This window comes from Acanthochromis polyacanthus, chromosome 15, assembly GCF_021347895.1.
Source record: "Acanthochromis polyacanthus isolate Apoly-LR-REF ecotype Palm Island chromosome 15, KAUST_Apoly_ChrSc, whole genome shotgun sequence".
Lineage (NCBI taxonomy): Eukaryota > Metazoa > Chordata > Actinopteri > Pomacentridae > Acanthochromis > Acanthochromis polyacanthus.
In genome coordinates this window covers 30179555-30202751 of record NC_067127.1, presented here as the reverse complement: position 1 = coordinate 30202751, position 23197 = coordinate 30179555, and the positions used below count along the sequence as shown (strand labels likewise).

General features: G+C 39.3%; 2 protein-coding genes across 4 annotated transcripts in view; both read left to right on the top strand.

Moving 5' to 3' along the window:
• Positions 1-743: 743 nt before the first annotated feature.
• LOC110968878 (interferon alpha-inducible protein 27-like protein 2A) lies at positions 744-1934 on the top strand. Its single transcript, XM_022218882.2, has 4 exons — positions 744-847; positions 971-1000; positions 1136-1288; positions 1630-1934. The coding sequence occupies exons 1-4, from the start codon at positions 775-777 to the stop codon at positions 1713-1715; spliced, it is 342 nt and encodes a 113-aa protein (XP_022074574.2). The 5' UTR covers positions 744-774; the 3' UTR covers positions 1716-1934.
• Positions 1935-9486: 7552 nt separating this feature from the next.
• Positions 9487-23197, top strand: part of slc30a6 (solute carrier family 30 member 6) — a 580472-nt gene continuing 566761 nt past the window's right edge. For all 3 annotated transcript variants that reach the window (XR_007947027.1, XR_007947026.1, XM_051959637.1), the window contains exons 1-3: positions 9487-9698; positions 10338-10384; positions 13928-14014. Coding sequence is in view for 1 of the 3 variants with exons in the window: in XM_051959637.1 (XP_051815597.1) it covers positions 9515-9698; positions 10338-10384; positions 13928-14014 (318 nt within the window). In the remaining 2 variants the exon portion in view is untranslated. The remainder of the gene's footprint in view (positions 9699-10337; positions 10385-13927; positions 14015-23197) is intronic.

Genomic DNA, 23197 nt, shown 5'->3' with positions numbered 1-23197 from the left:
TATATTGCATATACAGTATAGCTCTGTCTTTCTATCCACAAACACAAAACTAATAATAAGAGGAGTTAACTTTAACATATATCATTTTTACACACTATCTGGTAGTCATTTAATTATTTATACATTGTAGTGAAGATATCTAAACTGTAAAAGAATACATATTGAATTATGTTGTTAAAAAAGTGTTAATCTTCAGTATTAATCTACAATGTAGAAAATAACGCAAATAAAATAAAAGCATTGAATGAGGAGGTGTGTCCAAACTTTTGACTGGTAGCATACATAAATAATACTTGATTAGCTCTTTATCTTCAGATTTTCCTCTTTTGTTTTTTAAAACATATTCCAACTGAAGAAGGAGATGAATAGGACAGGAGCAAGATTCAAGTAAAAACAACATCTTGAATAATTTTTCTCGTATTAACATAAGAAACCAAACGGCCCTCCAACTCATACCACCCACATGCTGCTGGACAAGAACAAAAGAGGAAATTCTCTGATTAAATAATAAAAAAATAAAAATAAAGACAAAAAAGGTTGTGAGGGGGGCACATTATCTCTCATGCATGTTTAACAGCACTGTCAGGGCCATGTGGTCCTATGGATGAGTGCTAAGTCTGTCGAAATGCAAAATCAGGGGGTCCCAAGGATTTTCCTGTTTTAAATAATATCCTTCAGTCATAGTTTCTGTTTTTGCTGGCAGAGCATGGCACAGTTTCCTTTCTCTCTGCTGCCCTCTTTTGCTCAGATTGTTAGAGTTTTGTTTCTCAGGAAATGAAACCTGACAGGGTTATAAGCACTCACCCCAGTAGCAGGCGCTTCAGAAGGGAGAAAGACATGGATCCTGGTGAGTCAGTGGGCAGCTGACATATACACATACTACATAGGAATTTATAATATTTGTCATAACAGGTGTATTGGATGCGGCCTGCTGAGTCTAATGAGACGTTCTTATCTTCTTGTGTTTCAGTTACAGCTGTGGGTGCTGCAGTAGGAGCAGGTAGGACACAGTTCATGTGCATTTTTCTGTGTTTATGCTAAAAAAAAAAGTCACGGGAGATGCACATTTGTTTCTTGATTTATTTATTTTGAATCATGTATGACCCAATTCTGCTGTGTTCTTGTCCATGTGCAGTGGCCGCTGCTCCGTTTGTTCTGGGAGCTGCAGGTTTCACCTCAGCCGGAGTAGCAGCAGGCTCCTACGCTGCAGGCATGATGTCTTCTGCTGCTATTGCCAACGGAGGAGGGGTGGCAGCAGGGAGTGTGGTGGCTGTTTTGCAGTCAGCAGGTACATATCATAACTCAGTATTGTATTATAGTTTGAAGTGTTGCATGTAAACGGGGATGTTATCAGTGTTGCAGCAATAATCAGAGCTGTATCATGTGCCTTCTAGCTTTCACCGCTTCCTCTGAAGTACAGCAATATCAGTATGACCTCCTACACAGCTATCAAAGTGTACAACAAAATGAGTTTTAAAAATAGTGCATTTTGATGCAAATATACACTACTGTCATACATTAGTGTTGCTGTTTCATTCACTTCTTTGTAAGGAAAAAAGCCCTCAGCTTCTCTGATAAAGTGTATTGGTGATCATGTGTGAATCCTCAAACATGTGCAATCTGCTGTAGGTGCAGCTGGTCTGTCAGCGACCGCCAATGCAGCTGTGGCTGGTGTTGGAGCAACAGTGGGATGGCTGGCAAGCTTCATCGGTTAAAACAAACAAACAAAAAACACCAAGAAATCCATTATTTACTTTTGACAAAATTGCTAATCTTGTTACATTAATAAAGCAGTACTTTTGTATTTGAGACTGTTGAAATGTTTAGTTGACTGACTTATGTTGATGTTTTCCTGTTTCTATAAAGACTATTACAATGTTCCAAAAATTTAGAAAACTTAAACTGTGTTCCAATAAAATTCTTGAGAAAGTGTATACTGACATCTTCTTTTGAGTCATTGCTTGCATGTTCTACAACTTTAAACCATTTTTTGGACCATTTATGGTAAAACCAATGTCTTAGCTGTTTTTACTGTGAGATTCTTGGCTTTCCTACTTTGATGGTTATTCACTCATTTGGCAGTTCAGGAAAAAGTTAAGGGAAACTTTGTTTACACTGCTCAACATTTATTTTCCATATTTTACCGATGTAAAACTACATTAGACATTTTAGTAAACTTTTCATTCTGTCTGATAACTGCTTTAAAACTTGAGGAAGCTGTAAAAGAGCTGCTTTTTTGTATCTGGACCACATTGGACCAGGTTCAGGTACACACGTGGACAAAATTGTTGGTACCCCTCAGTTAAAGAAGGAAAAACCCACAATTCTCACTGAAATCACTTGAAACTCACAAAAGTAACAATAAATAAAAATTTACTGAAAATTAAATAATCAAAATCAGCCATCACTTTTGAATTGTTGATTAACATAATTATTTAAAAAAACAAACTAATGAAATAGGGCTGGACAAAAATGATGGTACCCATAACTTAATATTTTGTTGCACAACCTTTTGAGGCAATCACAGCAATTAAACGATTTCTGTATTTGTCAATGAGCGTTCTGCAGCTGTCAACAGGTATTTTGGCCCACTCCTCATGAGCAAACAGCTCCAGTTGTCTCAGGTTTGATGGTTGTCTTCTCCAAATGGCATGTTTCAGCTCCTTCCACATATGTTCAATGGGATTCAGATCTGGGCTCATAGAAGGCCACTTTAGAATAGTCCAACGCTTTTCTCTCCGCCATTCTTGGGTGTTTTTGGCTGTGTGTTTTCGATCGTTGTCCTGTTGGAAGACCCATGACCTGCGACTGAGACCAAGCTTTCTGACACTAGGCAGCACATTTCTCTCCAGAATGCCTTGATAGTCTTCAGATTTCATCGTACCTTGCACACTTTCAAGACACCCTGTGCCAGATGCAGCAAAGCAGCCCCAAAACATTACTGAGCCTCCTCCATGTTTCACCGTAGGGACAGTGTTCTTTTCTTCGTATGCTTGGTTTTTGAGTCTATGAACATAGAGTTGATGTGCCTTACCAAAAAGCTCCAGTTTGGTCTCATCTGTCCAAAGGACATTCTCCCAGAAGCTTTGTGGCTTGTCAAGATGCATTTTTGCAAATTCCAGTCTCGCTTTTTTATGAGTTTTTTTCAGCAGTGGTGTCCTCCTTGGTCGTCTCCCATGAAGTCCACTTTGGCTCAAACAACGACGAATGGTGCGATCTGACACCGATGTACCTTGGCCTTGGAGTTCACCTTTAATTTCTTTGGAGGTTGCTCTGGGCTCTTTGGATACAATTCCAACGATCCGTCTCTTCAATTTGTCATCAATTTTCCTCTTGCGGCCACGTCCAGGGAGGTTGGCTACTGTCCCGTGGGTCTTGAACTTCTGAATAATATGAGCCACTGTTGTCACAGGAACTTCAAGCTGTTTAGAGATGGTCTTATAGCCTTTACCTTTAAGATGTTTGTCTATAATTTTTTTTCGGATGTCCTGGGACAATTCTCTCCTTCGCTTTCTGTTGTCCATGTTCAGTGTGGTACACACCTTTTCACCAAACAGCAGGGTGACTACTTGTCTCCCTTTAAATAGGCAGACTGACTGATTATGAGTTTGGAAACACCTGTGATGTCAATTAAATGACACACCTGAGTTAATCATGTCACTCTGGTCAAATAGTTTTCAATCTTTTATAGAGGTACCATCATTTTTGTCCAGGCCTGTTTCATTAGTTTGTTTTTTTTAAATAATTATGTTAATCAACAATTCAAAAGTGATGGCTGTTTTTGATTATTTAATTTTCAATAAATTTTTATTTATTGTTACTTTTGTGAGTTTCAAGTGATTTCAGTGAGAATTGTGGGTTTTTCCTTCTTTAACTGAGGGGTACCAACAATTTTGTCCACGTGTGTAAACTGGTCAGATTTGGATTAGATTATTCCAGAAAGGCTCTATAAGACATCATTTCTGATTTGGAAAATATTCATTATGATTGTAAAAATGCAAAAAAAAAAAAAAGAAAAGAAAAGAAAAAAAGGATGATTTCTGTGTTTTTCTTATGTAGACCACAGTGGAAAAGGTTTTTCCACCAAATTTTACATGGAGCTCCAAAACGTCCAAATAAAACCTTTCACATTGAAAAATGCTGTAGTTATTCAACCAGACATGCTTTATTTTTATTAGTCTGTGTTTTTAATCCCTGAAGCTGGCACAGTAAGTCCCATCTTTGAGCACACATTAACAAAAACAAAGTAGTAGTAATATTCTGTAAATCACATGTACATGTATGTCACAATCAGATGAATTCACAGGAACGTTGGATGACCGAATATTCAGATATTTGGGTCCAGCCCGAGTTGTAATGCTATTTTCTATCTAGTAAGCCTGTGCCATTTGAAGCAGGGGCGGATCCAGATTAATTTTAGTTGGGGGGGGCACAGGGGGGTACAACAGATATTTTGTGGGGGCCACCGAAAAGTTGTAAGAAAAAATTAAAGCTGTAACCGACCTCTCGCTTTTAAAAAGTATTTTTCATGTTGTTTTTTTTAGCTCTTTAATATGGTTACATACAAATGTATTTACCTGATCATCTGCACGTTGTCGGTGAAATGCTGCGTCACTCTGTGGACAAAGACTGAATCGATGGACCTCTTCTGGAGTTGGCTGTAGAGCATGTCCACATGAGGCATGATGCGGTGGAAAAGCTCCAGGAAGAAGCAGAAGGTAGCATCCTCCAGGAGTCTCACAAAACCTCCAGCTTCATGGACAGTGGTAGGATCAAAGTCACCTGAGTCCCTGATGGTTTCGAAGCACTGAAGGAGGTCGTCTTTGTGCTCAAACACAGTGTTGACAGCACGGCTGTGGAAGATCCACCTTACTGTGCTTGCTCTTGGAAGCCTGTGTGCCACCACTCTGTCAAGCACACTAGTTCTCTTGGGGGATCTTGAAAAAAAAATCCTGAGAATCCAGCTAGGTCAGAGAAGAACTGACCAACTTTTGGGATACGGGATGTCACCTGCTGCATGAAAATGTTGAGCTGGTGAGCATAACAGTGGACATAGTGTGCATTCGCATACACATCGCTAAATTTCTTCTGTACACCACCTGTGGCTCCTCTCATGACGCTCGCACAATCATAGGCCTGGAAGATGAGCTTGCTCTTCTGGTCATCAGGGAGAATGAGGCTCAGCCTCTCCAAAAGTGCTGTGGCAATGGACTCAGCTGTGGCAGATTGCAGAGGTATAAACTCAAAAAATCTCTCCTGCACCTCATTCATTTTGTCTATGTAGCGGATCACAAGAACAAGCTGACACTGGGTGGAGATGTCCATTGTTTCATCAGCCTGGATGGATATGAAGTCTGCACACTGAACTTCCTCAATAATGGACTCTCTCAAAACTGCCAGCATGCAGTCAAGGAGTTCATTCTGCACTGTTTTGGATGTCCCTTTAAACACAGTGGCAGTCTGAAGGTGCTCATGGACAGCTGCATCTAGTGATGCTACAAACTCCACCAGCCCTCTGAAAACACCGGGATTTTCAGAGCTTTCACTCTCATCATGGCCTCTCAGACCGAACTCAAAGGCACCACAGAACTTAATGCAGTCTATTATTTTTCTTTTTCTTTTCTTTTTCATTTAGCACTACTTTTTTGTTATTATTCATCATCATTTATTATTTTTGTCTATTTGAATATTGTAAATATTAAAGATTGACAGTTTAATATCTGTGTGTGTATAGCTATTTCTTATTACCTATCTACTTAATATAATTTTTATATGAATTCAATGGTTTTAATTATTCTTAAGTAAGCAGTAAAAGAAGTACATCTCTCACGCTTATAACAAACCAAGCTGTTGTAAAATCGGTTGAAAATTGAGCAATCTACAGTGATTTTAAAATCCATGTTCCATTGACTTTAATGTTAAGAGTGATCGAGCAGCCCTGTCCCAAGATGGTCGCTATGTGGCGACGTTGCTCCCCATAGGCTGACAATGCTCATGAGCCATCTAGTGTTTGTATATATCTATGGTTGGGAAGCTAATGGGACTTAGCCACAATCCGGCGCTCTCGGAACTACGTCAGCCTATGCGTTGCGCTGATTGGTTGTATACCTACCCAATTGCTGCAGAGTGATTTGAAAGACAACCTTTTAGCCCGCCTCCCTCCCTGTCAAGTGTTCTGAGACCCTTGTGTCTTAAGAGCTGGGTCTAGCGTGGCTAGGCTAGCAAGTCTCCATTTTCGGGAGAAACCCATTCCCCACAGCTGAACAACAACAGCAGCTTAAAATGAATTTGCACAGCAGTACTTGGACATTTCTGTGCTCTACGACAATGCTGCGAACAACAATCTGACCAGTTTTCAAAGCGGGATCAAGGACCTCATCAATATTGTGAAAACATGTGTAGAGAGAGCTGAAACGTCACCGACATTTTTGTGACATAATGTTATTCATATATTTTTCTTTTTCTGGCTTTGTTCTTGTTATTCTTGTATTAAAGACTGTTGTTTTTCACCAGGCTTTAGTCTCATCTCTGCTTTATCTAGCTTCCTTTTTTTTTCAATGATTTTCATAAATGTTTTCTTTGTTTTCTTTCTTTTAATAATCATCATCCTCTGTTCTTAATGTCCTTGTAAAGCACTTTGAATTGCCTCGTTGTTGAAATGTGCTATATAAATAAATTTGCTTGCCTTGCCTTGCCATATGTCACGTTATGTCACATATGATGCTGTAGAAAATTATCACATATATAAGATTAATCACATATAATACGACAATAATAATGATAAAAACATTTTATTTCACGGTGCCTTTCAAGTCACCCAAAGTGGCCTTACACAGTTAAATATTTACACAGATACATAAAGCGCTGTTGAAACCATTACTAATACACTGGTAAAACAAAATAAAAAACATGTTTAAAACAGGGGAGAGTGAAGTATTAATGACAATGACTGCTGAAAGAGGTAGGTTCTGAGGTCTGTTTTGAATGTTGGGAGAGAGTTCCAAAGCTTCGGGGCTGAGCCACTGAAAACCTGAGCACCCAGGGATTGCAGACGTGGGTGTGGGGGTAGAGAGTGGTCCAGTGGATGTGGAGGCGGAGGGGACGGGGTGGATTGTACTCTTCTAGGAGATCAGAGATGTAAGTGGGGCCTGGTGGTGGAAGGCCTTATCGATGAGGAGGAGGATCTTGTAGGGGATGTGGTAGTGTACAGGAGCTAGTGGAGTTGGATGAGATGGGTGTGAGGATCAGCAGTCCAGAGGATTGGTGCAGGTGTGATATGCATGCCAGTTCTGGATGTAGTGAGTTTGGCTGGGAGTCTGGGTGAGGAGGCGTTTCAGTAATCATGCGAGAGGTGACAAATGAGTGGCCAGGGTTTCGTACTTGATAGGGTGGTGAGGGGCAGAGTCTTGAGATGTTTTGAGGGTGAAAGAAGGCTGTCCTGGGTGATGTTATGGATGTGCGGAGCAAGTGCTGTCCAGTATATTCCAGACTCTTGACGTCGATGGCGGGAGACGGGTAATGTCGATAATGATGGGGGATGTTGGCCGTTTATGTGGGAAGTTGGGAGTGTGGACTTGGACCGATGAGCAGGGCTTCAGTTTATTTCCCGTGAGTTTGAGGAAATTCTGGGAGCAGCGATGAGGGAGTTAGGAGGGAATGGGCTGTGGGGTTAGAGGAGATGTAAAGTTGTGTGTCATCTGATAGATATAATATATTTATTTGTCACATACTAAAGTATATCACATTAAGATGAAACCCATTTGTATTTATGCTCTCCCAATGAATAAAACAAAGTACAGAAGTACTCCTGTAAAACCAAACCAAAGCAACTGGATCTGCCTATCCCAGATGTCCCCCATTAAACATTCACCATCAACAAACAGCGCAGAATCCACATTCACCAGACTGTTATGTTTGCATGAGTTTATATGATTGTGCATTTTAAAACTGAGTTTGACTTTCTAGTTACGTTGAGCAGGTATCAACTTTCGAGTGACCATTATGAAACTCTGGGCTTCTTTCCACCACCTCACTCCAAATTGGACAGGCTTTTTCAAGATATAAGGATAGCCTAAATTGAAGCAAATAACAACAACAACAACAACATAACAATAATAATAATAATAACAATAATAATAATAATAATAATATAAACAATAATGATGATATTAATAATAAACACGTATTTGCCACCTTTAATGAATGTGGCACATTTACTGGATATTAAAAACATGGTGGTGTGTTGTTTTAAATGGGTAGGGTATCTCGAAACTAAAGCCTTTTTTTGAGGGCACACCCTGCCATTAACGCAGATCAATGTATTAGGAAGGCGCTACAGTGCATCAGAACCAAAACAAACAGACTCAAAAACAGTTTCTTTCCAAAAGCCATCACCACTCTGACCCCCCTCCCCCCCGACTACCTCATAACCATCTACTGTCCAATACAGAAGACTGCAATATCACACTTATACTGTTTGACTTAACTTATTCAGCTATTTTTATTTATTTTATATTTTTATTACATGTATCGTCTTGCACTAATGGAGATGCTCATCTATCTCATAGTACGATAAGCATTCATACGATAATTCAATTCAATTCAATTCAAATTAATCTCCTGATGTTATCGGGGATGGTTGGTGGCAACGTTAATGCATGGCGACACCTGCTGGTCACTTTATATACCTACTTTCAGCGCGCCTCTTCAGCCTCCTCTTGGGTGTTTAATCACCGATAAATAGGCTATCTCTCGCTGATTCAATCAATAAATAGCTTTCTTTCGTGCAAACCCTGTACTGTGTACACCACTTGCTTTGATTTAGAATTAGGGGAAGTGCAGTGGGGGCAGGCAACTAAATGAAAGTCAGTCTGTCTATGCCTGCAAGCGCAAGAGCTTTATTGTGATGGGCAGGAGTATTATTGTGCACAGGCAGGCTCTGAAGCCCCGCCCACTAATGAAACAAAATATGGAGTCGTATTTTCATTTTGGGGGTGAAAACGAAAAACAATAAAACGACTTGATTTTTTGTTTCTGCTCATGTCTTTAAGAGCCAGAAAACGAAAAAAAACGGCTTGATTTTTTGTTTCTGCTGGTGTCTTTTATAGCCAGGAAATGGACTGATTAAACGTACCTTGTCCTAATCCTAACCCTACCCTAAATGTTAAATCTAAATCTAAATGATAAATCTAAATCTAAATCTAAATGTTAAATCTAAATCTAAATGTTAAATCTAAATCTCTCAGTTCCAAGTAAGAATCTCCAGAGTTCAGCTTTCCGGTGCTTAGTTCCTTCTGCAGTCATCTCCAAGTCCAAGCCAAAATGATAGCAACATTTTGGCAGCAATGGTGTTCCATGTAGAAAGTGTGGTTTTGATGAATACAGTATAGATCTGTAAATCATGCGAACAATCTATCAAAATGTAGTTTCACTGTGTGATGATATACAAATCTGTGGACTCACGCATGCGCAGAGCGGTCAAATCGAAGGGGGTTCTGGGTCCAGGAAGTTCAAAATGGCGATGGACGGAATGATGTCCACGTCTTCGGCTCTGTCTTACCACAATGCCGGGGACTTTTACCCCCGAAAGTTCGGCCCGAAGCCGGACGTTGTTCCGTCCGGGGTGACGGAGCGTAAAGTGGGTCCGCTGGACAAACCGGACATGGTATCGGTGGATGTCATCAACATCAAGGATGCAGGTTTGTTTTGCTAACGGGCTAACGGCTAACTCCATGTATTCGAATGGGCGTCCGAGCTAACAGCTGATCCTCAGTTTGGGTGCGAAAGTTGGCACAGTTGTACGGTTTATTCCGCTGTTTGTTACCGTAAATAGCGGCGAGCACGAGTCAGCTTAGACCTCCCGGTGCTCCGTGTGTCCTCTGGGGCACTTCTATGTTGTTTGCTGTCTGTGTTTAGCTAATCTTGCTAGCAGTGAATCAATCAACAGTTGGGAGCAGCATAAAGGAACAAAAACGTTAAAACAACTTTTTTTTACTGAACTGTACAGTAGATATGAGGGCAGTCCGGTTCATGAGTTGGTTCCTGGGTTAAAGTTTGTGTGTTTTCTGTGAACATACCGTTTAAACAAGTTCAAACTCAGTCAGTCAAAATGATTGATCCCAGATTAACTAATTTACATATCACCTTTCAGAGGTTTAAAAGGCATGTGAATAGAATGCTAATATTACTGATGGAATTAATTAACAGAACTGAAAATATAGGGCAAACAGTGTAGTAACCTGGAATTATCTTTTGTGCAAAGAGCTGGAGAAATGTCCTTTTACATTTATTTATTAATTTTTGCTAAACCTGGCTGTGATGTGTGTTTTTGTTCGCAGATGTCCCGATGCACAGGAAGAAGCACGAACATGACACCTACGTCTTGGTGAGTGTCCTCTGATTTTACTGGGTTACAGAGTGAAACAATGTAGTTTATCATTTGATATTTTATCTTTTCACCAGTCCAGTAGTGCTTTTAATGCTGAATTGTCATGAATGAGGAAATACATTCCTATTGGAATGAAACTTGACAATGGAGGACGGTTCAGAGCCTTCAGCATAACTGCTTTTGAGGCACATTAGGGAAGCATTGCTTAAACCTCAGTATGTCATGCACACTGAAATGTACCTGAAAGTTAAATAGTCCCTTTGGAGATCTGAGCTCATGTTAGCATCACACCAGCTGACTGTGGAAATCTTAGATTTAAACACTTTGTTGATAGTGAGATTTTGCATGCTGATACCGGAAACGAGCACATTTCTACAGTTCTTCTGCAGCGTGTCAGCACAACAGATATGCTTTGCATCCAAATTTACACCCCTTTTCAGGGCTCTAAACTAACTTTTTCACTTGTGTGTGACCAACTTTCTCATTTGGTTGCACCTCCTACCTTGTCAAAAGGCAAAACACATCACTTGCTGAACATCTGCTTTTCAATAGACGCCACATTTACAGATTTTCCTTAAATGCCCCACATTGCAGGCTGTGGTGCTCAGACAGGTGTGCCACCAAAAATGACCTTAAAAAGAGTAGAGTTGGGCACTTTCATGTCAGATTCGTTTCAGATGGATCCGAGGAATTTTTTTCTGTGAGCGGGAAAAACAGTGCATGTGGACCACATTTTTAAGCGACGATGCCAGAGTAGATGGTGTTCATGTATTGGTGTGAAGCTGAAATCATTCTTGTGATTAATGTTCGTTTAATTTTGCAGCCTTACTTCTGTGTTAGCCGTTGTAAGTGAATGAATTGCTTTTTTCCTTTGTGGTTCAGTATCTTCCTGCCTCCACCTGATCTGATCTTCAGGTTTCTGAGTTGAACCTCTCTTTGTCCATCTCCTCTTCCCTCAGTTTGGTTTGAAATATCAGCTACAAATCACTTCATCTTTTTAAAACACATCAACTAAACAGCTTGTTTTATGCAGCAGGCAGGGACAGACGACTACCAAAGTTACAAAAGTAATACAAAAACAACTTAGTGATCATCATTTACTTGCACAAATGTGACTAGTTGAAATTTCAACTCACACACTTTATAAACAATGTCACAATTGCAACCATTTTGGTTGCAGTCTGAAGCTCTGCTTTTTCTGGTTGTATTGCTGGTGAAATATTTATTGTAAACATTATATTAAACTGCTTGACTTGACCATTGTAGCATTTCTAGGTGCACATCAATACTGCAAAATGTTTGCATTTCTTTTTATTTTACTGAAAATTCAGTCGTCGTTACAACCTGAATACAGCTCTGCATCTCTCTTGACACACATTACTCTTAACATCAATGTAGTGTTTGAATTACTCGCAAACACTACATTGATGTTAAGGTCTCTGTGCAAACACTTCAGTGAATAAAACACTAACAATTGTTTCTGTCAGGCACTAAGCACATACTTTTTCTAATTTGTGAGTCATACAGTATCTCACCTGCATGATATCACGACTGCATCTTATGGTGAGATGCATGTTAAAACAAGTTTTGAGATAAATATTTTGTTTCCCTCTTTACATAAAAGCAAATTTTCAAAATCTGCAAACATTATCACATCATCACATGGACAGACTGGACTGTTCTGACAACAAAAAGGGCAGCATGTATATGGAATACATTTCCTATCATAATTCAAGAGCATTTTAAATTGATTTGAGGGCAGCATTTATCGATTTCATTCTCAGATTTCGTGATATTGTCTCTCAGAACTCTGCTCTCGTGCTCAAATTTGCTCTGCGCTTGCTCAAACTGTGTCCTCGCACTCGGTTACGATGCTGCTCGCGGAGATTTCCTGCGCTGAAACTCAAACTCTTCCTCTTGCTCTCACAGAACTTGTGCTCACGGATCTCTGCTCTGCTCTCGGATTTTTTTGTGTATCAACCCTGTCAACCAATAGAAGGCCGGCTAGCTTTGACCAATCACATTATCCCTGTTTGTATACGGGTGGGTTCACTGTTTTTCCGAGGAGCGTCGCATACGGGCAGGCACTCTTTCAACAGGTTTTATCCACTCCCTACCTCCGGGGCTGTAATAAATGTGATTTATTTTATTTTTTTGACCACTGTTGGAATAAAATATCATTCAATACATACAACAGCATCTGAGCTTCTCATCAAAATGGCTATATTGTGTAATAATAGCGGCATCGAACACTGCTCTTTGAGGTGTGCTGGTGGAGAAAACAATGTCACCATCCTGAAGCTAGCAGGACAGCAGTTGGCTTGCTAAAATGGACCGGTGTTGTGCAATTTTCATCGTAACCGAGTGCGAGGACACAGTTTGAGCACGCACAGAGCAAATTTGAGCGTGAGAGCAGAATTCTGAGAGACAATATCACGAAATCTGAGAATGAAATCGATAAATGCTGCCCTCAAATCAATTTAAAATGCTCTTGAATTATGATAGGAAATTTATTCCATACATGTATGTCTTGTCCTTCTGAAGATCAAATTAAGAGCTTAAAATTTAAGAAAATGAAATTACCCTGAGCTAAGCTGACACTTTGGTTGTCTCACCTTATTTTTTTCCCCAGAAATCGTGCAGATGTGTTAAAAAGTTTTTCTGAGGGTCATACCATACCACACCACTTGGTGGCAGCATAGGACAAACTTTACCTCCTTCTCTGCTCTACAGTCACAAACTCAATGAACCTGACAGTACTTGAGTTCTTCTAAATGTAATCCCTGACAGCTAAACAGAGTTGTTTTATCCTGGGTTTCTGTATTCCTAATCTTGTATTTTGTCCTTTAACTTGAGGTAGTGAATGGCTTTAGAAGACTGAATAGTTAGACATCTCATTTTATCTAGTATTGATTGGATGTTTTCCAGTTCAAGGGTATGTTATGCATTTTGTAGTAACCACACAAGTCAAGGGAAAATACCAGTTTGTCAAATGAATGAATGAATGAACGTTTTTATTTCAGACATGCGAGTTAAAAAAGACACAAAAACAAATCAAAATATTCAAAATACCAAAAAAAAACCAACAAAAAAACAAAGCAAAAAATAGAAACCCAACATATCTGAAAAGGAGTAAGACGAGGAATGAGTTTATTTTCTCCGACCACTTCTCCATCTCTAACATCTGTCACTCAGTTCACACTCTGTAGATATTTATGTACATATTTACAAATAAAATAAATAATATCAATAAACAGATATTAAATAATCAGCGATATACTCGTGTCAAAGCCTGTCCTCCGTTTACCTCGTGAAAACCATATTTTTGTACTCGTCCTTAAAAATAGAAAATACTTCAAGCTAAAGGACAAAATACAAATTTGCAATCCATCTTCATTCAGCAACTACCTTATATATGTATGTGTATGTGTGTGTGTATATATATATATATATATATATATATATATATATATATATATATATATATACACACACTCTTGTTAAATGTTGTTGTAACTCTTTATGATGTTTTATTTTTAGGGCACCATTCATCCCTTTAGGAAGACGCACAGATCCATCTTTGGGAAACTCCTACAAGAATTCAGACTGGTCGCCTCAGACAGACGGGTAAGAAGAGTCACATTTTCACTCCTTTAAGATTAGTAACTATTTGTGTCCTCTCTGGTGTTTGTGGCTTCACTTTGCCATCATCTCTTGGTCATCATCATCATCATCACGGCCTCATCTCGGTTTTTACTCAGTCGTGGAATCCTCGCTTTAAAATCCCATTATGCTGTAAACGGGTTAGACACTGTCTCGTACATGGAGTTTGACCCAAACACCTCCAGTAATCCTGTTTTCCTGGTAGGTCACCGTGTTCCAGTGAAAGCAGCAGGGATGAAACGCACCTTCAGCCCACAGCTGAACGCTGCTGCACTTAGTTTGATCTGCCATCATGGGCAGCTTCCCCACTGTAATCTGGATTTCTGCATGGTCTGTGTCAAAGTGTCACCTCTTACCTGTTGACTTCTCACTTCCTTCAAGCGCGAAGCATAAATCGCAATAATCCTCTCATGCAGAATTTACACCTTGGGTTTTAACCCTTCACACTTTACACACCCTTTGGTGATGGTAGTTTTAAGCTGTGTTTCGTTTTAAGAGTTATCACTGTGATAAAAATGGTGTAGAAACTTTTTAAACCACCTCTAATCTGATTAGATTCGTCTGTCTGACAGCACAATTAAAAAATAATAAGCTAAAATAAGTCACAGACATGTGGAGACAAACATCTACTGTGAGAGAGCATTAGAATTGAACAATTTTAATATTTTGTATAGTTTACTAGAAACTGGAGTGGATATATGTTTTTAAAAGGGGCTGGATTACCACAAGAGAGTAATATACGTTTCCCAAGTCCCAACCAGTGGTAATATATTTATTTCATCTTTCAATACTGCAGTTTAATTTGAATATGACAGTGATTCATCATTTTCTAAATATAAATCGAGGCTTTACAGTATTGCCTGCATCTGTGGGTGCGCTAGATTTAATCACGCACAGATTTGAGGGATTTATCACGTTATTTTAACCTGTGCAGTGAGTTATTAATAATGCTAATTGAAACACAGCCATTCAGAGTTGCACAATTAAATAACTATTAATCATATTGTTGGCTTTCCACAATTAAATGAACATGATTGACTGTCATATTGACATTTTTAATGCTCTGGTCATGTAAATAAAATCAGTCGGTTTCAGTTGTGGTAAATCTGAGATTAGAGCACTTAATTTAACTCTCATCAAAGTAATTTTTGGTCTGTCTGAACTGCTGGAAGCTTCTGCAGTCTGCATGTAATACATTTCAGAAACGTCAGTGAATTGCAGCGTCCACTGATAAGTCGATGTTGAGCAAATATGAAGTTTTGAGTGCAATTTATTTAATTTTGCCTCTGGGAGAAGGTGTGATTCACGAGAAACTTATTTAAAGCCTGCATTTGATGCAAAGATGTGTACATTAACAGGAATGTAGCACAGCCTGGAAGGGAAAGCAGTACTTCTGTGACACCTTTAGTCACTGTTTGTTCATTTTTCAACGTAATTAGAAGTCCTGCACCTCTATGGAAACGGAACAACCGTGAAGGAGGAGATAGAACTCAAATGTCTTCTGTACGGTGTGACACAGATATAATGCCATAAATTGTGATAAAGCAAAAACTAAAGTTGAATTCCTGTGGTTATCTGTTGTGCAAAAACTGAATAAACTCGACATAAATATGTACATTTCCCAAGAGCCCACAGGTGTTACCAACACAGAAAAAACTTTTTAGATATTTTTCCACTTAGATTTTTATCATTTTATGTTCTGCTCTCTGTAAACACTTCCTGCAGTTCAGCTGAAAACTCCCTGAATGTTTGTCACACGACTGTTGGTTGCAGCTAGTTAAGTAATGTCACCCGGTTGGCACTGAGAAGTGGAGAATTTTCCATTATTTACGGAATCGTGGTACTGCGCACAGTTTAGTTTTTTGGCCAATATTGAAATGAGACCGTGTGATTCAGGAAGTTTTGACGAAATACCACAATTTTAAGCTTACATTGGATTAAGTTTCTCAAAAAACTGGACACTTCTCTGTTTTTCCAGATTCTAGCTTTGATACATGGTGTAATTTTGCTGATTTTGTAAAAACAAGCCTCTTGTACTCTTATCTGGCAGGTTTTGGATGTCAGAGGATTAAAAAATAGTGAGATAATTGCAGCAAACTATCTTAAGAGCTTATCTTGGTCGCCTTTTGCGCACAATTTCAGGATGTACTTCTCTACTCAGACTTTCTTAAGGAGTAGAAAGAGAAACCCTAAATCGTGTGACCGTAATGCACATTAATTCTTGGTCAGGACACTAGTAGACATTTTAAATCTCAGTGAGGCTCTTTGCTGGTTAAATTAAGTAAAAGAAGTTCTAATTTAGTGAAAAGAAGACTTTAGTAGCTTGCTTCACCATCTATGAACTTATGGTTTTGAAATTTTAGTTGTAAACTCTGTGTAATTAAATATCTGCAGGTAAGAGGCACAAAGTCTTCCATACGTCCTGCAGCTCACCCAGAGTTGGTCTTGTTGCCTCTCTGACCACATGTAATCTCTTCCATGTTTACAGCGAAACTTTATGACAATTCAAATGCCAGGAAACGTACTTCTGTTACCGCAGGCAGCGATCTGCCCGATAAACATAAATTAAATATTCCACGTGAACAACAACATTAAAACCCACTTGCTGTAAAAACAGGGAACAAAAACAGTTTGTCCTAGTTTCTCATTACTAAAAAAATGGAATAAATGAGATTATTTAAAGGACAGGACATGGAAAAAAGTAGTGGGGCAAAACAGGGACAGATGTGGAGTTATAGCTGAAATGCTCCTGAACAACACGAGGAGGTGAAATGCTGCAGCTGAAACTCTGCAGACATGATACTGAATCTCAGACATTATGTGTGTGTGTCAGTATCATTGTATTATAATCCACTTTGACCACACACTGGCGGGGGGTCTCGCTTCCCTGTAGAGCCTTGGATTGGATTACACGCCGTCGTACGTGGCTTAGAGAGTAAACAGAGTTCAAACCGGTTGAGATGCGCTTCCTCCGAGGCGTTGACCCCAGTCTCCCATTACCTTCTGTGCTGAGGAATAAAAACGTGTCAACATCTGATTTCAGACGCAGTTTGACTGATGACAGAGTTTTTACAGATATGTTTACAAATCCTGATGGCTGATGATTGTTTTTTTGCTGATATCTGGCACTTTTAAGTTCAGCATTTATTCTGTTTTGCCACTATTTTGCTTCATGTACTTCATCCGCCTCAAATCCAAACACTTTCTGAGTGTTTATTTGCTTTTGTCACATTTTTCTTCACTGTGGGGACTGGCGACCTGTCCAGGGTGTCCCCTGCCTCCACCCGAGTCAGCTGGGATAGGCTCCAGCACGCCTCACGCCCCTAGTGAGGATAAAGCGGTTTATAGAGAATGGATGGACATTTTTCTTCACTGTGGGCTCATTTTTCTCCCCAAAGTCCTACACCTCGATGGAAACAACATAACCCTGACTAGAAGTAGAACTTAAAATGCCCTCGGTGGAATATGACACAGTTATTGTGACAAAAATTATAAAAAAAGAATAAATAAAACTTGGATTTCTTGGATTGTTTTAGAAAAATTGCAAAAAACTAAATTCACCATGTACAACTTTTCCAAAGTGCCCACAGCTGTTGCTCGTAATGAAAAATAGCGATACTACATGCTATAGATATTTTACTATTTACATTTTTCCATTCATTTCCATACTTATTTCCTCTCTGCTCTGTGCAAACCCTGCCTGCAGTTCAAGCAAAAAGTCTCAATTTTTTTAAGTAACTGTTAATCGCAGCTATTACTTAATTTATTTTTTACAGAATTTGTTGTGTGCACACGACTTACTTTTAGCAAGATTTTATAATCGGCGTGAGGAATGAAGGGATTTTGATGAAATTTCACAATTTTAAGCTGTAGTCTGGTTGACTTTTGCAACAAAACCAAAAGTTAGATATGATTCGTTCAAGAAAAGTTGGATATCCAACAATTTTTTTTTCTGTTTATGCAATTCCTGACTCTAATAAATAGCGTATGTTGAAGATTTTTTTTGTTCTATTTTAAGATAAGATGCCTTTGAAATCTGCCCGTGGAGATTTTGGGATACACAACTGTTGTATTTCCATATCAGGATTCAGTAACTCTTGACAGGATTTTATGTGAATATAGCATGGGTATATTGTTGGCTGTCAACTGTTAAATGCATCAGCAGCCGCTTTGATTGTAAAGTAATTACTTTAAGTACTTTTTATGGAAGAAAAGGTATAATTTTCCCAATTGCAGCTTCTTAAATTTGAATGCTTTCTGGTTTCTTTCTTCCTCTACGACAGTAAACTGAATATTTTGGCATTTAGACAAAAGCAAGACATTTGCAATCTTAGGTTATACAAACACTAATAAACATTTTCACAAGTTTCCGACATATTCTGAACATATCGGACAGATTCATTGACAGTATCAGTTGCAGCTCTACTGTATGGAGGTAGTGCAGAGATGCAAGTGTGCAAGGAGCGCTGACATAATTATTTAAAGGATAATGAAATAAGCTGCTTATGAACATATGTATACAGTATATGCATGCATGTCTGCGTACACTACATAGTTATTATTTTTATATCTGACAGTGATGGGTGACTAATCAAACAGATGAAAGTGGACAGAGAAGAGCTGTAGTTTATTCATGAATGATACTGAATAATTGCTGGCAGCGGAGCATTGACGTCACTGAGAAACAACAATGTCAGAGTTCTCTAAAAAGAGTCTGCGTAGGATTGAGTTATGAATGTTCGATATATCAGAAGACGCTGAAATATCCTGACCTTGATGTGGGCTGTCTGCTCATCTTACATCGTAAACGATCTTAATTTGGCAAAAAGTCTGCTTTTTAGAGAAAACATGGGGTGTGAAATGTAAGTGTTTTATTGTGAAAGGGAAGTCACTTTCAATTCAGGCTGGGGTGGTGATACGGCATAAAAATGAATCACCGTAAATGCTTCATTTCAGTCAATATTGATAGTTATCATTTTTAATTACCTACTTTACATAAAGGCCCACAGGTACTCTGGTATCAGGGAGATTATAGATCATTTGTGAGCCAGGGAGGATGTTTGTTGGAGTTTGTTCATGCAGCTGAACTTTGCTTCTCATTCTTCATTGTGGTTTTGCATTAAAGTTAAACCATCAAGCACTCTATAAAACACTTTTCTTGTTGATATTAGTATTGCTCAAAATTGGAGTTGAAATCAATCCTTGTTCATTCAGGATCCAAGCAGTCCTTAAATTTGTTAAATTATTATTATTATTATTAGCTTTTTGTAGATTGATAACTTTAGTTTGAATTAGTTGAGTACTGTAATAGTACAGAAAAGTCTTAGACTCATTATTACATTGCTCAAATTCATTTCCATACTTGTAGAATCTTAGCCTTAATATGTTTTATTGTCAATTAAAGTAGTATTTTATGTAATTTTTGTCGTGTTTCAATCCCAAATATGTAAAAGCACACTATGGACTCTTACCCCAATATTCAAACTTCTTAAGTTAATTCAAATTGCCAATCATATGCTTTTTTTTTTTTTTAAATAAATACAAAGCACTTTGGCACAATGGCTGGTAACTTGACATCAGCACTGTTTTGTTTCACAAATAGTACAAGTTGTCTACAAGAAAACGTCATATTAGCTTCGGTTTTACAGTCTTTATTGTATTAACCCTCTGAACACTGAGCAGTTTCTGTTTTTTATGCTCCTGTCACATTTGAACATTTTGCACTGCATTGTAAGGTCCTGCACAACTATGACTACAAGGAGAGAGAAGTCTTTAATGCAGTATGACACAGTTATGACATAAATCCTTCAAAAAGAGGGAAAAAAGTTATGTGACAAAATATAACACCTGGAATCAACTTTTTTCCATTTGCCTACGGGTGTTTCCAACACTGGAGAACAATAGTAGCTCCAATACTGTAACCGTTTTACTGCTTACATTTTTTTCAATCTCTACAAACTCACAGTTTTATACACAACTGTGCACAACAACTTTACAAAGATGTTTCACCATGCTGAATGCATTTTCCATGAGCTTCTCTTCTGTTTACTGTGTTTTAGCTATGCAGCATTTATTTTACTGTTGTATTGATGTTTGATTTTATCCACAATCTCTGATATCTTTGGTCTGCTCTGGGAAAACACTGCCTGCAGTTCAGCCAACAACTCTAAATATTTGGTTTCTCAGTTGCTCTAAAAAGCGCAGAATTTTGTTGTTGCAATTTTTGGTTAATGTATGGGAAATTTTGAATGAGATATGTAGAATAAGGTGATTTTAAAATGATTTTAAGCTGTGATTTGGTTAATTTTCCTGACAGAACTACGGGATTAGTTCAAGAACAATGGGAAAGTTCAAAATCAAACAGTTATTTCTGCTTTTACAGTTTGTAACTCTCATAAATTGTGGAATTTTGCAGATTTTTTTGCAAATTTTTTAAGAGACAACTTGCCTGCGGATGTTAGGGTTAGAGGGTTTAAACAGAAGCTTGTCATGCTAACACACAGAAATATCAAGGGCTTTCTTCAGCATGTCTGTGGTACCGTACATGTGCACAGTGCTGGACATCGACGCTGGAGGTCATCAGTCACTGTTGCAGTAACAAAATGTCCTGATAAAAGTAGAACATGAGGCCGTCAGCAGAGGAAGGACATGACTGCAGGAAAGGAGAGTGAGAGGACCGGGCGTCATCTCGCTTCTGCTGCAACTACTGAGTCGGAAAACTCCCCTGCTCGCGTTCACAGGCCGCCGCCGCCACCGCTGCTGCCGATTCATTATGTAAGTAGGTTTATTTTGAGAGGAGAACACAGCCACCCTGGAGACAAAGAGGCCTGATGGCTCCGATCTGAGCAGACAAAGAGCTGGCCAGGGCGTGTTTTGTTTTATTTTTTTGTTTTTGTGTTTTAATTGCCACCAAAAGCGAGCCTCGGCGGGTTGCAGGTTTCAGTTAAAAAAAAAAAAAAAACTCACAATCCCTCTGCATGCACTCCCAGCCTGTTATGATGAAGCTGTCTGCTCTCTCCTTTTGCATGAGTCACGCCTCCGCTCAGCCCGATGACACACATTCATTTGTCCGGCGCTGTCCGATGATGCGGCCGGCATGGTGCGGCGCTCGGCGATGATGTTATCGGCTGTGGCATCGGCGGGAGGCTCCTGATTTAATACAGTACCTGGTGACTTGAGCCGCTGCAGCTCTGTCACTCCAATGTCACATATAACCTCAATATGCTGGCACGCCGTCAGGCCTGCAGACAGCCGGGTGCCGCCGCCACCGCCGCCCGGCAGACGGGGGCAGCAGAGCATCGGAAATGCAGCGGCTCCCCTGTGAGGCTGTTTGTGGGGCGTACATGAAGGGGCGTTGGGAATGTTTTGGCCCGAGTGCGTTCTGTTTGCACACACAGACACGTGCACGCACGCACGCACGCAATGCGCACGTGCACACACACACACACACCACACACACACACACACACACACACACACACACACACACACACACACACACTGAGGTCTCCCATGCCTGCTCGCCTGGCTATGTGCTTGTCACCAGCACGCCCCAGCGCTGTCATAAACACAGCACACCACAGTACATTGCCACTAGAATTTCACAGACTTCGGCGCTCCTTCCCACACGCATAATGAACTCCAACACGAAGTGACAGCCAGGACACACACACACATACTTGTTCCCTTGCTTTCCATTTCTTGTTCTCTTTCCTCTGACACACACAAATACACACACCTCTTCTCCGAGGGCGAGTTTAGACTCAAGTTTTTTATTTTTCTTCTTCTTTCGTCTTCATTGAAAATTCTGCTGAATTACAACCGGGCAGATGGAGTAAGAGCAGCGATGAATGGACTGTACTGACTGTAAAAACATTTGGTGATTGTTAAACGCTTACACTAACCAGTGTTTACAACGCGACGACTGGTGATTTGCTGTGGGTGTAACTGTCCGCTGTTCCTCAGAAGGAGGAGCTGGGTCACCTTCATGCTCAGGCTGGAAGCAAATTTTTATTGCAATAAGATGTTCAGTTTTCAGTCGATATTGATCATTTTTGACAGTTTTTAGTGACCTTTTATCTCCGAGCTCTCAAGTAGTTTCTGGCATTTTTTTGCTGCTCTGAATTGCAAAATGTACTCATGAAAAGAAACTATTCAGCTATAAATCATGTTTCTTTTATAGAGGACTTGCAAACTAAACTGTACAATTTTCAGATCAGAAGCCTTTATTGCCAGGTGAGCTTACACACACAAGGAATGTGGCATGGTGAATGGAGCGTCATACATCGGCAACAACAACAGAAGTTGAGAAAATAGTTAATCATATAATAGTTGAGGCGTTTTAGCTGATCTTTACAAGCCAGAACAATCACATACAGCATCCCCATTTATTACTTTCATTACTTCTAAAGCATTTGAAGAGCTGATTTCAGTGGGGGTTTTTTATTTTTTATTTTTACTGAAACTCCAGCAGTTTCTGGGTGTTTTTTTCTTTGCTCCCATCTCATTGTTACTCAGTCTGGGATCATTTTTCACTGCAGTCCTAAAGTCCTGACCCTTCTATGGAAACAGGACCATGATGCGCAAGAAGAGACACTAATAATGCCATAAATCATAAAAAATCAAACATTGAACTTCTCTGATTATTTTATTAAAAAATGTCAAAATCTGGACGTGCAAACATTTTTTGAGGGGCCACAAGTGTTATCAATGCTGGGGGGAAAAGTAGTCATGCTATAATATGATACTTTAGTTGTTTTACTACCTGCATTTTTAATTTGTTTTCATGCTTGTCTCCTCTGTGCTTCAGCTCAGTTGAAGAGTCCCTGAAGTTTTAGTCATGTGACTCTTCGTCGCAGCAGCCATGAATAGCTTCACTGAGGAGCTGAGGAGTACAGAATGTCCTTTCTGCAATCATTTACCTGTTTATTTTTGGTGAATTTATGAATGAGACATGAAGAATCAAGTGGTTTTGAAGAAATATCACAAGTTTTTGCTTATTTTTTTGCCTGTTTTTCCTGATGTCAGCGGCATTTTTCTGGGACTTGTGATTTTTTTTTTCTTCTGTTTTTTACGGTTTTTCTCTCTTATAATTGATGTCATTTTGGTAAATTTTTAAAATAGAAAACAGGGTTTTCAAATCTGCTG